The sequence below is a fragment of the Lithobates pipiens genome, unplaced genomic scaffold, assembly GCF_037356315.1.
Source record: "Lithobates pipiens isolate NorthernLeopardFrog02 unplaced genomic scaffold, aLitPip1_a1.2 Scaffold_13, whole genome shotgun sequence".
NCBI classification, from domain to species: domain Eukaryota; kingdom Metazoa; phylum Chordata; class Amphibia; order Anura; family Ranidae; genus Lithobates; species Lithobates pipiens.
This window is the reverse complement of record NW_027507718.1, coordinates 438,409,944-438,426,123: the sequence shown is the minus strand read 5'-3', so window position 1 is coordinate 438,426,123 and position 16,180 is coordinate 438,409,944. Positions and strand designations below refer to the sequence as shown.

Here is a 16,180-nt window from a genome sequence, read left to right as displayed (position 1 = left end):
AAAATACTTGATAACCTGTACCAGTCTACCCCTAATGGGTTCAAACTGTAGGCATGGACAGGCCACAAAATTTACTAGATAGGTTCAAAAAATGAAAACGAAACTTGCAAATCTGATTGAAAAGGTAGATCCAAGATGCGCTACATCAAAGATTTGCACATATATGGCTTAACGGTACTTGAAACTTACTCTTTTGCACCTTCTTCCACATGTTTGCCTTAACCCCCACATGGCTTCTTGCAAACTGCAAACAGGACTTCATATGTCTCTCTTATTGCCACTCTTCCAAAAAGGCCAGATTTGTGGCGTGCAGCACTAATAGTTGTCCTGTGGACAGATTCTCCCACCTGAGCTGTGGATCTCTACAGCTCCTCCAGGGTTGCCATGGGCCTTTTGGCTGCTTTTCTGATTAATACTCTCCTTGCCCGGCTTGTCAGTTTAGAAGGACAGCCATGTCTTGGTAGGTTTGCAGTTGTGTCATTCTGATGTTCAAAGCTTGTTTTTTTTTTTTTTTTTTTATATATAATCTAACCCTGCTTTAAACTTCTCCGCAACTTTATCCCTGACCTGGTGTGTTCCTTTGCCTTCATGTTGCTGTTTGTTCACTACGGTTCTCTAACAAACCCTCGAGGGCTTCACAGAACAGCTGTATTTATACTGAGATTAAATTATAAACAGGTGGACTCTATTTTCTAATTAGGTGACTTCTGAAGGCAATTGTTCCACTAGATTTTAGTTAGGGGTATCAGAGTTAAGGGGGCTGAATACAAATGCATGCCACACTTTTCAGATATTTAATTTGTAAAGAATTTTGAAAAACATTTATAATTCCATTCCACTTCACAATTATGTGGCACTTTGTTGGTCTATCACATAAAATCTCAATAAAATACATTTACGTTTTTGGTTGTAAATGGAAAAAATTATTCCGCGCTAGGAAAGAAACATGAAAGCAAATAAACTAAATGTGAAACAGGCAGCAGCAATAGATGTGATATAACACCAAACAAATATGCAGAAATAAAAAACTGCGCCAACCCTATAGAAAAAAATGTCAAAAAGTAATATCAAAATGAATAGACATTGACCTTAAATAATTATCACAATGAAAAAACACCTTAAGTGCATAAAAAACAAAACAATGTGTAAAGTGAAAAAAATATAAATCAAAGTCCATTCAAGGAAAGTTCCTGTGTGGATCCAAATAAGAGTTGGTGTCACCACGGTGATTTAAACACGATCCAAAAACTCATAAAAGTGCCCGTCACCGTACAATGAATGTGCTTACCAGAAAAATAAGCAATTTGGGCGTTTGTAAATAATCGATGGGTCCCGTCAAAAGATATCCTCCTTTTAAGTGGGTCAAATCTCCATCTCCCAATAATGCCCTCCAGATATTAATGTGCCTCGTGGAGCTCAGTAATTCCCGAAAAAGAAAGGGGCTTTTAGGGAACACTCTTACGTCTTGTTTTCAGGACCTTGAAATGAAGAACGTTCCAACGAAAGCGGCACGCAGTTTGTGTAATTAGAATTATTTCTGTCTTCTTGGCCTTTTGGTGATGAAGATTTCAGATGCAGAGAATACCATGCAGCTTTAGTTCAGTTTGCAATTCACACAGAAAGAAAGGACTATGACATGTGATGAAAAGACCTGTATATGACGGCGGTCTCTCTGTGATGTGCTCCGTAGTCCCGGGGAGCGGCGCTGTCCCCGATGATCGCGGTGACACCACACAGGTCCTGGCAGCGACCACTGATCAGCTGCTGCTATAGGGAAGACTTCCCTATAGCAGCAGCTGATCAGTGGTCGCTGCCAGGACCTGTGTGGTGTCACCGCGATCATCGGGGACAGCGCCGCTCCCCGGGACTACGGAGCACATCACAGAGAGACCGCCGTCATATACAGGTCTTTTCATCACATGTCATAGTCCTTTCTTTCTGTGTGAATTGCAAACTGAACTAAAGCTGCATGGTATTCTCTGCATCTGAAATCTTCATCACCAAAAGGCCAAGAAGACAGAAATAATTCTAATTACACAAACTGCGTGCCGCTTTCGTTGGAACGTTCTTCATTTCAAGGTCCTGAAAACAAGACGTAAGAGTGTTCCCTAAAAGCCCCTTTCTTTTTCGGGAATTACTGAGCTCCACGAGGCACATTAATATCTGGAGGGCATTATTGGGAGATGGAGATTTGACCCACTTAAAAGGAGGATATCTTTTGACGGGACCCATCGATTATTTACAAACGCCCAAATTGCTTATTTTTCTGGTAAGCACATTCATTGTACGGTGACGGGCACTTTTATGAGTTTTTGGATCGTGTTTAAATCACCGTGGTGACACCAACTCTTATTTGGATCCACACAGGAACTTTCCTTGAATGGACTTTGATTTATATTTTTTTCACTTTACACATTGTTTTGTTTTTTATGCACTTAAGGTGTTTTTTCATTGTGATAATTATTTAAGGTCAATGTCTATTCATTTTGATATTACTTTTTGACATTTTTTTCTATAGGGTTGGCGCAGTTTTTTATTTCTGCACGTTTTTGGTTGTAACATGACTATGTGGACAATTTTAAGGGGTATGAATACTTTATCTAGGCACTGTATGGCAGCTTAGAAAGAGAACTATATGTACAGGGAATTTAGTGGGGAACAAAAGTAATTAATCTCTGCATACTTTTTCAGTACAAAGATGCACATCATATCTGCTCAGTACCTCCATTTTATATGCAGGTGTTACTTTAGTGTACCAGTCCACCCCACTCCCATTTGTTGGTGATCTGAGAACCCCTTTTGCTTGCCTGACTGTAATGCCCTGTACACACGGTCGCACAAAGTTGTCGGAAAATCCAATCATTAAGAACGAGGTGACTTACAATGCATATGACGGGACTATAAAGAGGTCAGTAGCCAATAGCTTTCGTCTCGTAATTTATTCTGAGCATGCGTGGCACTTTGCGTCGGAATTGTCTACACACGATCAGAATTTAAACTATCATATTTTGTTGTTGGAAAATTTTGGAACAAGATCTCAAACTTTGTGTGTTGGAAATTCCATCAGAAAAAGTCAGATGGAGCACACACACGATCGGAATTTGCGACAACACTGTCCAATCACGCATTTTCCATCGGAAAGTCCGACCGTGTTTACAGGGCATTAGGCTGAAGATTTATTCCCAAACACACCTTATGCAGTGAACCCGGATGAGAAATTCCAATTGTTTGATTAGTTGGAATTTCTCTGCCTTCTAAATAATGATGAAAGGTAAAATGTGGGTTGCCGTGGAATACTGCAGATTGCACATCTTCATTCCCTTTTTGCACTGACTAGTTAGAGCCTCCACTTGTAATGAGCAGACCAGATCAAATAATGACATAAGGCCTTCCCAAGTGAATAGTGAAACCTTTTTTCTTCCTATCAGGATGTTCCATTGAGCTGCCCACATTTTGGATTTTTCCCTACTTTTTCGAGCCTCGTATTCTGCAGTCTTCTCCTGGGTTTGCCATGCTGGATTATCAGGTGAGTGCTGCAGTGTATATTTGGTCACATACAGTATACTAATCCTTGCATATGTTTTCTTCAGCATGTCCCAGCTTAGAATCTGGAGGAATGATTTTTGTAGATCTTTAGTTGTTGAGATATGCATAGTTACTCTTTTGGCCTTTGTTATCATTTTATTAAAAATCTCCTTGCTGTTTTAGGTGGACTATGATAACCATACTGTGTACAAACATGGGAAGACTGGAAGGAAACAATCACCGGTCCGTATTTTCACCAATCTTTCACCTGAAAAAATTGTGCTTCCCTCAAGTGAAGGCTACAGGTGAAATATCCTTTCCTACATAGGCTATAATCTATGTATGCATCAGTGGAAAACTGGCCCTAGAGTGCTTTGTCACCCAACACTTAAAGAATAAGTTCACCTTTTGTAAGATGTTACACTCGTATCGTTTTGACAACGAGCAGGGAATCCCCCCGCTTGCTGTCACAATATAAAGAAAATAAGGCCATGCAGGGCTTTGCCCACCCGGCCACATCAGTCATTCAGTTTTCTGTGAATGTGAAAACTACAAGTACCAACGTCCTTTGCAGCTGTCAGCTTGTAGTTCTCAATTAACCACCCGGGCACTGTTTAGTGCTCTAGTACTTCATTGAGGCTTCCTGTCAGAGCCTGTCCGTATCGGAGGTACGGGCAAACAGTTTGCATGACTGTGGCATTACACCCAAAATCTGCTGATTGTGGGTGTAATGATTTACAGATTTCTAGCGAAATAAAAATAAATTCATAATTCTTTTTACCTGCAAAAAATGTGTATTACCATATTCTTCGCTCCATAAGAAACTACCAGGTTTTAGAGGAGGAAAACAAGAAAAAATTATATTCTGATCCAGTTGGTGTATTAAAATATTAACCAGTGCCCATGGAATGCAGCCTTATTATAAAGAAAAATGAGAACCGGCGCCAATAAAATTACTCTGAACTATGCTAATGCAGCACCAAAAACTAGTAATAACTAATAAGAAAAATAATGATTAAGGGCGCAAGTAGAACATATGCTAAATCCAATATTAAAGTGCATAAGTGTCAACAGTCCAAACTAAAAACAAAAAATAAGTGTATCCTATAAAACAATGTAATATAATAATTTGGGTCTTCTATATAAGCTCCAACACCGTGCTTCAACTCTTGTCAAAAAAAGTGCTTCACCCGAAGTGACATATAATTGTGCTCACCAGATATCTTTGGCCACGAAGTGACCACCAGGCGTGTAAAATGAAAGGAATCCTTCCTCCGTTGGCTATACTCTGTCAAGCCTCACATAAACGTTTCTTGCTGCTTCCAAGAATTAGCCCTTGCTTCACTCCAATCATTAATGGTATGAGACAGTAAAATCTTCAATCACAAGAAGCTCTGGAATATGTGTCCACAGCTCCCTTCCACTCAACCTGCAAAGTTTGGCTTCACCATGAATGAGCCATAGAGAGGCATAGATGGTGTAATACAGTCTTTAATTTCTTAAAAGCACTTACAAATCGTGTGTAAAGTACAGCAGGTTGCAGCGTAGCTTTAAGAGGAGGCAGGGGCCAGTCCGCCACTCGTATGTGATACCACATACCACAAATATCACATATGATATGGTATCACATACCAGTGACGGAAAATATGTCACTTTGGGTGAAGCACTTTTTTGACAAGATTTGAAGCAAGTTGCACTTTAGGAAGCACGGTGTTGCAGCTTATATAGAAGACCCAAATTATTATATTACATTGTTTTATAGGATACACATATATATATATATTTTTTTTTTTAGTTCTTTTTTAGAAAGCCCAGATTTGCCTTTGTGTGTCATATGCTCACTGAGTGGGCTGAGCTCTGGTCCAACATTCAATTGGTTCAGAGCCTCAAGCACATGTGTGATGTGTCAATGTGTATGATCCCATTGCTTTCCCAGCTCTCTTCTGTCAGGCTACAAAATAGAAGGTACTGAAGTGCTTTGTGAAAGTGCAGAAGTTCAAGGTGGAGTCCAAGCGTTCGGTGATGGTTTTCCTGGCCTCTATAGACATCAAAAACGCATACTTACATGTTGCCATCTGTACTGGGCACGGCGCTTCTTGTACTTTGCGGTCAGGGATAGGCATTATCAGTTTGTGGCTCTCTCCTTTTGATCTGACCTCCGCTCACCAGATGTTTACAGATTACCGCTAGCCTGTCTGGATTGGGGGGGGGGGGGAGAATTACCTCAGCCACCTGGCGTTGGATCACAGAGTGGTCGCTACACTCTGACATGTTTAATCAAATCTGTCTGCAGTGAAGCACACTAGATGCGGATCTGCTGGCCTTCTTTATCAGCAGGTAGAAGTCGAGATTTGTGGTAAGGGTAAGGGATCCCCTGGCGGATGCGCCAGATGCCCTGTTGGCACTATGATGCCATTATCAACTTCCCCCTTCAAAATTCTCCGTTGTCTGCTGTGCAGGATAGATGCCGAAGGGATACCAGTCATTCTGGTGGCTCTGGACTGGCCTCGGTAACCCTGGTATGCAAAATTGGTGCGGCTGGTCACGGCAGCCCCTGTCACTGGCCTTGATGGCTTGGCTATTGAAAGCAAGGTTCTAAGAGAAGGGGTTGTTGAATTTGGCGATTTCCCATCATGTTGAAGGCACGTAAATCCATCTTTATTTATCATAGTACATGGAAATTTGTGATGCGGGGCTGCAGATTTGCACTGGCATTTTTTATCAGTGTCTCTGATCTTGGCCTTTCTTTAACTTGGCAAGGATCAAAAGCTCATTTCTCCCCCCCCCCCCCCTTCCTTTCAAGGGCTGTCAGATCATCCAATCATCCTTTTGGTCTTTTAGGTATTATTATGTTATTATTATTATAATCATTATTATATTCTATCATTTAGGTTCTGTTCACTGTGTCTGAGATATGTGTCCTCTGAAAATAAGCACTGTAAAACCTGCAACACTTGTCCCTCCAAGGTAATACATTTTATTTATTATTTATATTACTTTATGGGTATTATGTATATACCGTGTGTGTGTGTGTGTATAAGAACTATTAAAAAATTATGTAAGCTTAAAGTGATACTAAAGTCTCTCGTGTTATACTTGCCTGCTCTGTGCAGTGGTTTTGCACAGAGCAGCCCAGATCCTGCTCTTCTCGGGTCCCCCTGTTGAGTGCCCCCCATAGCAAGCTGCATGCTGAGCCGAGCCGAGCCACAGCTCCGTGTTTATTCAGGCATAGAACCGTAGCCTGCCCCCGCCCCACCCCCTTTTTCTTCTCATTGGCTGACTGCCTTTGACAGCAGTGGAAGCCAATGGCACTGCTGTCTCAGCCAATGAGGAGGGGAGTCCTAGGCAGCCGAGACAATTCTGTAACATCACTGGATCTATATGGGCTCAGTTAAGTATTAGGGGGGCTGCTGCACACAGAAGGCTTTTTATCCTAATGCATAGAATGCATTAAGGTAAAAAACCTTCAGCCTTTACTACTACTTTAATTGTAATGTAGATGTTGGATTGTAAGTTTCTTTGGGGACAGAGAATGTTGTCATTGATCAGCATGTTCTGTAATGCTCTCCAAGATTTGTGCTATAGTAGTATAATGTGTATCTATAAATCCCGTTTTCATGGTCAAAACATGCCTTCAAATCCTAGGTGAAGGACTTCAGGTGTATTGCATATAATGGTGCTTGAATTTCTGGTTAAAGGACCTGTTGTCTTTTTTTTAAATAGAAAAACAAATATGTACAACACATGAAAATAGAACTGGTGGTTGGATTTAGAATGTGATTTGTTTGGAGTATATAGTTCTTCCTATGTGCTGATCATATTGTACATACATTGTGATTCATGCAGACCTTCACTGCTCACCCTCTTTCTTTGTTTGCTATGCCGGTGCATTACCGCCCTTTAGACTTTAATGGAGCTGTATCCTATACTAGAGATGGCAGGAGGCTGAAATCTATAGGGCTGTAATGGGCAAGTGCTGCCATCATGCACGTAATGGTGCCTCCAAGTATGGTATGTATTTGTGCAGCAAGAGGGTGGATTACTTTAGGTCAGTGCAAAGGGTAAAACGGGCTAAAATGCACTTTTTCTTAAAGTTCCCTTATCTTTTAGGTGTCTTTGGGCAGATTTGAGCTCTTCATAACTTTTAATAGTATTGTGCATTACTGTGTGTTTTTGAATTTGTCCATACTTCTCCAATTGGATATCTGTTTCTGAATTATCACATATGGGTTGTGTCTTTGCAGGATGGAAGAAAGTGGAAGCATTGCTCCCTATGCAATAAATGCGTGAAACCTTGTAAGTAATAACTAGCAGAGTTTTGGTTTCATAGTTACTGTTTTATATGAGCAAGTCTTAGACCTTAAAAGAACGGAACTTTTGAGGCTCTGCCCACAAAATGGCTGGCATCTTAATGGAGACATCATGTCAGAGCTTCCAGCCAGAACAGTGAGCAGCACAGTAGTGACCTTGCCAAATCTCCTGAGACTACCAGTCAGAGACAGCAGTGCCTTGGATCTCACAATACAGATATACATATATTTGGGTTTTAGCACAGGCATGCCTAGGCACCAGGAAAAGCACTGTTAGGCCGCGTACACACGTAGCCGACTATCCGGCGGACTTAGTCCGACGGACTTCCCGCCGGACTTTCCGAACGGGCTACTTGCCCACACACGGCACTTTTTCAGCGGACTAATACGCCGTACTAAGTACGCTATACTAAGTCCGCCGTACTAAGTCCGCAATTGTGTAACTGATGTTGTATCCCTTTACAATGTTAAGTATTTGATAACATATGCCTCATTCATACAGGCGCTGAGGCCAGTACACCGTGAACCTTCCAGGTGCTATGCATAGGTAGTTTATGTAGATTTACAGGGACACAGTGATTTTATAGACACAGACGCTCCTCTTAATTGGATAAAACTGTAATTGTGGCTGAGCAGCCGTGAATGCAGGTGGTGTGCGTCCGGCACCGCTAAACCTCCATACCCATCATATTAGGATGAGGGGCTGTGTTCATACAGTCTCTGCATCTCCATAGACTTCCTGCACGTAGCACCTGGTGGCCCAAGCCGCATAAACAAATAGACCATTCACAGTGTACAGGGCTCTGCACTCGTGTAAATGGGGTCTAAATGTAATATACATTATAAATCTCTGTAAGCACATATGACAGTTAAAAATAATGCACCTGGGAAGATTACTGAATGACTTTCTTACACAAAAGTGATTTTGTTTTTTGTTTTTTATCAGCCTGGGCTCACTGCTCTTCCTGTGACCGGTGCTGTTTACAAGACCATCCCTGCGGCGGTGCTGTGGGTGGCTGTTTTCTGTGTGGAGAAGGTGGTCACAAATGGAGGAACTGTCCTACTCGACTCGCATCTGAAAGACCCAACAAAAAGTCAGTATTGGCCGTAGTACACTTTATCTTAGTCAGTTCTAAAATCTGTAAAAGATATCTTGTCTGCATTCAATGTTTTATTGCTCATGTTCATGTTCAAACGGAGCGCTTGGGGTAATTGACCACAAGATGGCACTGAAGAAATACTCATATCTTAATGCACCAGGATAGATTGTAGAAAATGTGTAGTCGAAGTATACAGGTGCGTTTCATAAAATTAGAATATCATCAAAAAGTTAACTTATTTCAGTAATTCAATTAAAGTGAAACACATATATTTTATATATAGACGTGTTACACACACATGGTGATATATGTCAAGCATTTTTTTTTTCCTTTTAATTTTGATGAAATATGGCTTACAGCTAGTGAAAACCCCAAATTCAGTATCTCAGAAAATTAGAATATTACATAAGAACAATTAAAAAAAAAAAAAAAGATTTTTAATACAAAAAATGTTGGCTTAATGAAAAGTATGGCCATGTACAGTTTAGTATGCACTCAATACTTGGTTGAGGCACCTTTTACATGAATTAATACAGCATGGCATGGAGGTGATCAGCCTGTGGGACTGCTGAAGTCTTATGGAAGCCCAGGTTGCTTTGATAGCGGCCTTCAGCTTGTCTGCATTGTTGGGTCTGGTGTCTCCTATCTTCCTCTTGAAAATACCCCACAGATTTTCTATGAGATTTAGGTCGGGCAAGTTTGCTGGCCAATCAAGCACAGTGATACCATGATTATTAAACCAGGTATTGGTACTTTTGGCAGTGTGGGCAGGTGCCATGTCCTGCTGGAAAATGAAATCTGCATCTCCATAAAGCTGGTCAGCAGAGGGAAGTATGCAGTGCTCTAGAATTTCCTGGTAGAAGGCTGTGCTGACTTTGCTTTAAGCTTAGATAGATAGATATATATATATCTATATATCTATCTATATATCCCTGCATACCATGTGTGTATATACGCTAGATTTGTGTACTTGCCTTCTTTTAACCACTTTTAGACCGCCCACTGTGGATATACGACGCTACTTTGACGTTTATATACCGTTGTATTTTTATTCATAACGGGCAGTCCACTTTAAGATCAAAGTGGTTTCCGCGGCGCATTCGCTGCAAGATAACTTTTATGGGCCGCCCCTCCCGCAGTATCCCAGGCGCCTCCGCTGCTTACCGGAGCCATTGGAAGTGGCGGTCTGGTCCTGTGGCCTGATGGGCAGGAAGTCAAGTGAGTGCATGAAGGCCCCCACTCGGCTCTATGCCCTTGGAGGGCTGGAGCAAAGTCAAACGTCACTTTGCCCAACGACCTTAATGGGACAATTATTTTTTAAAGGGGGAAGAAGAAGAAGAAGAAATTTTTTTCTTTTTTTTTCTTTTGCTTATAAGTATAAATGTGAGATCTGAGGTATTTTTGACCCCAGATCTCACATTAACAACTTCAATACAGGGCTTTCAGCTCTGTCCCACTTTGACCAATGCTACACTGTACCCAAACTACATTTTTATCATTTTTTGTTCCCACAAATAGAGGAAATAGAGGTTTCTTTTCATGGTATTTGATCACCTCTGGGATTTTTCTGCTAAACAAATAAAAAAACAAAATAATTTTTTTTTGTTTTCTGTTACAAAACTTTGTAAATAAGTTTTCTCCTTCACTGATGGGGCTGCACTGACAGGCACTGATAAGGTGGCACTGATGGGTACACATAGGTGGCAGGGATGGGCGCTGATAGGCGGCATAGATGGGCACTGATAGGTGACACTGATGTACACTAATAGATGGTACTGATGGATGCCAATCAGTGCCAAACACTGCCTGCCAATCAGTGATGGGCACTGGCATCCCTGGTGGTCCAGTGGGGGCATCCTTGGGGCTGCGCTGATAATCAATCAGCACAGATCCCCCCCCCCCCCCCTCCCTATCAGAGGAGCAGTCGATAGGCTCTCCTCTACTCGTGTCTGGAAGACGCGAGTGAGGAAAAGCTGATCAACGGCTCTTCCTGTTTACATCGTGATTGGACACGGCTGATCACATGGTAAAGAGTCTGTCAGAGACTCTTTACCTCGATGGGAGTTGCAGTGTGTCAGACTGACACACCGCAACAACGTTCGCTGCGAAGTGTGCCCCTGGAGGCGCACAGAGGCTTGATATCCTGGCGACGTCATATATGACGCCTGGTCAGGATAACACAACCACTTTGCCGCCGTCATTTTGCTATATGCAGGCAGCAAGTAATTAAAGAGGTCCTGTCATGCTTTATTTTATTTTTTATATATTATAAGGGATATTTACATTGCTTGTAATAGGAATAAAAGTGATCCATTTTTTATTTTTTTTTGTATTAAAGGGACAGTGACAAAAAAAAATGGTAAAATTAATAATAATAAAAAAAATTGAAAGAGCCCGTGTCCATCTCTGCTCGTGTGCAGAAACGAATTCGTAAGTCACGCCCACATATGTAAATGGTGTTCAAACCACACATGTGGGGTATCACCACGATTGATGGAGCGAGAGCAACAATTCTAGCAAAAGACCTTCTCTGTAACTCAAAACTGGTAACCTGTGGACATTTTTAAATGTTGCCTATGGAGATTTTTAAATGCCAAAGTTTGTCGCAATTCCACGAATGGGCGTCATTTTGAAGCACAACATGTTGGTTATCAATTTACTCGGCATAACATTATCTTTCACAATATAGAAAAATGGGCTAACTGTTTTCTTATTTTCTTAATTTAAAAAAAGTGTATTTTTTTTTTTCCCCCCAAAAAATGTGTTTGTAAAACCGCTGCGCAAATACGGTATAACAAAGTTTTATTCTCTAGGGTGTTTGGAAAAAATATATATAATGTTTGGGGTTCTAAGTAATGTTTTCTAGCAAAAAAAAATGTAACTTCTAAACAACAAGTGTCAAAAATAGGATTAGTCCTTAAGAGGTTAATCCAGTCTGGTCATGTGATACAACAGCTCCGGGTCCCCTGTGTCAGAGCAGCTGCTGTAGGGGAGAGGAGGGAGCACCGACAACAGAGGCCTTTGGGTGACATTACCACCAATTTACAGCTGTTTTCAGACCTGTTGAGTCACATGACCGCACTGGATTTAAAAAAGTGCACAAATCCTTTTTTTTTTTTATACAGGGTACACAGGATAGGTAGGAAGAGGGGCATTTTTAAAAATATTTATAGATATTCTTTACTGTTTATTAAAGTGGGGTACCCCCTAAAAAAAAAAATAATTAAAAGTCAGCAGCTACAAATACTGCAGCTGCTGGCTTTTAATAGTCGGACACTTACCTGCCCCAGGGTCCAGCGATGCGGGGGAACGAAGCCCCCCCTCGCTCCCCGCTCCGCTCGCGGCGCCGTCATGCATACTGTGGGCACCCGGCTGTGGCTTCACAGCCGGGCACCCACTGCGCATGCGCGAGCGGCGCAGGGCGCCGTGATACGCCGTACAGTCGCCTGGGACACATGACAGGTCCCAGGTGAATGTGCGGCGCGAGGGGAAGTGATGTCACCAGCCCGGGCAATGAAGAAGGCAGATTACGAGGGACCCCCTAGCAACCGGTATTTAGAGGTGAGTAAAATATATTTTTTTTTTTTATTTTTTTTTTTTACGAATTTTAAGCAGCTTTTAATTTTTTGGTGGCAACACCACTTTAAGATGCAAATACTTACTGCAAAATCCATAACATAATGTAATATGCATGCCATAAATTCAGCTGATTCACACTTTAAACTTTCTAGTGAATTGAAATTGCTGTTCCTGATGGTAAAACATAGCAAATAACAGGGTAATCATCGTACGTAGAGAGTTCTTCAGCCAGGTTTCCAAAAATTAAAAGTCGGCAACTACAAAATCTGTACTTTCTGACTTTGAATAAACAGACACCTACCTTTCCGCCTTCCTCACGAGGGCCGGGTCTTCGGGTCCCCTGCGTCGACATGTCAACTGTGGGAAGCCGGCTGTGATTCTTTGTGGCTTCTCAATCGGCTTCCCGCTGCGCATGTAGGAATCGCCTTATACTTTGTGAATGGTCCCGCAGCCTCCTGTTACAAACGGAGGAGGTGGGCCAAACGTCCACTCGGATCGCCTTTGCGAACCAAGCAGAAGTGGTAAAGGGTACCTGTCAGCGGGTATAGCACTGTATTAATACATTCTAAAAAATGTTTTTTTATTTATTTTTTTACAGAGTGGAAAAAGGAGGCAATCGGAAAAAGAAGAAGAAACATTTGACAGCATGATGTGACGAGCAGTAATGTGGACTTGTCACTGTGAGCATTGAGGAGGATTGCTACCTTCTCGATGGACAATATGTACTGCCTGGTGTGATGATGAAGCCAGCTCCCCACACAGCAGACCATTAAAGTGACATTTAAAACGCCTAATTCATGATCTAATAAATCACAACATCCTGGCAGTAAAGGCCACTTGTGGCATTGTACAATATGTTGTCCCAAAAAAAAGACTAAATATGTCTTTCACAGATTTTAGGGTTTGTTCTTAAATTCTTTTTTCAAGTGTTCTCAATAAAACGCATTGGTTGGCTCAAACTCCATGAAAACACTGTGTAGTACAATGGTAAATGGCACTGCTGCCTGAATTCCCTGAAGTTCTGTGCTTGTATCCCAGTGGGATACTACCTATAGGGAATTTAAATGTTCTTGCCTTGTTTCTAAGAGATTCTTGTGCTCTGGTTTCCTTTTGCAACTCCAAAACATACCGGTAGCTTGATTGTTCCACAACCAAATACTGACCATAATTTCAATTTTTTATTTTTTTTTTTGCAAAGAAAAAAAGACTACATTCTCAACTGCGTTAAGACTACTTAATTGAAAGGTCTGTACGTGGCCCGTGAAATCGGTAGTTTCCATTTGAAATTACAAGCCCTAAAAAGTAAACTTAAAAGAGAAGCATGGGATTTTTTTTTCCACCCATACTTCCCTTGGTGGATGTAGCATTAGTTTGATGCTGCATCTGTCCTCTGCTGACTTTAAGACTGAGAACCGAGCAATCAAATGCTGCTGATTGCTTGGTTCTCAGTGCTCACTGAGCAGAGAGCTGGTGACTGTCCCCCACTCTCACTGGAGTGCTGGGCTGTAGAGGGGGTGGGAACAGCCATTCATCCAGAGTAGGGGCACTCTATTACCGGTGGGCTAGTGGCCAGATCGCCATGTGAAAACCGAGGGACAAAGTCTAAGAAAAGGAGAAAACGAATGCATCCACCACGTCGAATGATTGGTAAGCTGCAATATATAATATTTTTGGTTTAATACCACTTTAACCACTTGCCAACCATCTCATGCCGATATACATTGGCAGAGTGGAATGGGTGCGCAAAAGATGTACCCGTAGGTCAATTCTTCATCGGCGGGTGCATGATCATGGGTCTCTCACACTCGGTGTACGCTGGTGGCTCGTGATTGTGGCAGGGAGAGGCAGAACAGGGAGATGCCTATGTAAACAAGGCATTTCCCTGTTCTGCTCAACAACATGACAGGGATCTACTGCTCCCAGTGATCGGCAGCAGTGATCTCTGTCATGTTCTAGTGAGCCCAACCCCCTCTACATTTAGAACACACTGGGGGAACATGCTTAACTCCTTGATCGCCCCCTAGTGTTTAACCCCTTGTCTGCCAGTGACATTTACACAGTAATCTGTGTTATTTTTTTTATTTTTTTTTAGCACTGATCTCTGTATAAATGCCAATGGTCCCAAAATAGTGTCAAAAGTGTCCTATCTGTCCACCGCAATGTCGCAGTGATGATAAAAAGATTGCCGCCAATACTAATAAAAAAAGCCATAAATCTATTTTGTACACGGGATAACCTTTGCGCAAACCAATCAATATACGCTTATTGCAATTTTATTTTATTTATTTATTTTTTATTTACATAATGCAGCTTCATGCTTTTTTCAGTTTAGTGACCCAATAAATAAACTTACTAGATAAATCCCACAGCAAACTTGAAGAGATGTATAATAGACTTGCTGCAAAATTCCAATCTGAATTGAATAAGACCTCCCATACACTGTCGCAGGAGATTGCAGCGCTGGGTACTAGAACAGACAGGCTGAAAACAAAACGTGAGGAACTAGCTCTGGCATATTGTGATATTAGTTGAGAGCATGAAACGTTGTCAGCGGTATTTAATCAAATACAGTCACAAGTCGAAGACAACAGGAATAGACGCAATAACCTTTGATTGTGTGGGATCCCAGAGTCTGTTATTGATCTGATTCCCCCAGTCATCAAACTGTTTAAGTCTCTCCTACTGGACTGTGAATCTGTGGCCTTCACGTGTGGTAGGTTTTACAGGGCCCTCAGACCGAAACCTCCAATGGATAAACCTCTATGGGACATAATCCTGTGCAGGAAGGATTTCCTGACAAAAGATGATATTCTGCAAGCGGCCAGAAACACACCACTTATCACCATGGATGATCATACGGTTCAAATTTTATCCTGATATTTCGCCTGCTACATCGGACAGACGCAGAGGTATCAAAGATATCCCTACAGCACTTCAAGCAGCTCAGATCCGCTACAGATGGGGTTTCCCGTTCAAACTAGTGGTTCCCCTTAATGACTCCACATATGTTGCTACCACAGTGCTGGGAGGTCAAGAGATCCTGGTGAAATTGGGCCTCTTGGAAGCAGAAGCAGGACGTTGGCCACCCTTGACCCCCAGGCCATCTCAAATCTGGCACACTCCTCCCAGAAGGGATAGAAGAAGAATTCATTATGAAATAGCTTTAAGGGGACAACAGTACACAACGACGCAAGGATAAAGTCATCTTTTTGAACAGCTCCGTTTGATTCGATGATGATGCACTATCAGTCTTAAATCATTCATTTCATTGGGAGCCTGTCCCTTGGTGCTGATGCAGGACCTCCCCACCCAGCAGTGATGCCAATTTTTTTCAAAGCAAGGTTGTTCTTACTTGCTTTTTCATTTGGTTTTTGGACAGTGTTTGCTGTGCAGCTGGGTTTGAGACCTAGATGGTTCTGATATTCTACTTTCAGATTATATAAAATGTTCCTGACCCCATTGGGTTTTGTTCCTTAACCACTTGCTTACTGGGCACTTAAACCCCCCTCATGCCCAGACCAATTTTCAGCTTTCAGCACTGATGCACTTTGAATGACAATTGCGCGGGCATACAACACTGTACCCAAATGAAATTTTTATCATTTTTTTTCCCACAAATAGAGCTTTCTTTTGGTGGTATTTAATTACAGCTGGGAGTTTTATTTT

The 16,180-nt window shown here is 41.8% G+C and overlaps 1 protein-coding gene across 2 annotated transcripts in view; it reads left to right on the top strand.

Moving 5' to 3' along the window:
* The window catches only part of ZCCHC4 (zinc finger CCHC-type containing 4), a 44,098-nt gene extending 30,625 nt beyond the window's left edge, over positions 1-13,473 (top strand). For both annotated transcript variants that reach the window (XM_077477685.1, XM_077477686.1), the window contains 6 exons: positions 3,429-3,526; positions 3,709-3,830; positions 6,417-6,492; positions 7,770-7,821; positions 8,782-8,929; positions 13,113-13,473. In XM_077477685.1, the coding sequence (XP_077333811.1) occupies positions 3,429-3,526; positions 3,709-3,830; positions 6,417-6,492; positions 7,770-7,821; positions 8,782-8,929; positions 13,113-13,164 (548 nt within the window). In that variant the 3' untranslated portion in view covers positions 13,165-13,473. The remainder of the gene's footprint in view (positions 1-3,428; positions 3,527-3,708; positions 3,831-6,416; positions 6,493-7,769; positions 7,822-8,781; positions 8,930-13,112) is intronic.
* The last annotated feature ends 2,707 nt before the right edge of the window (positions 13,474-16,180 follow it).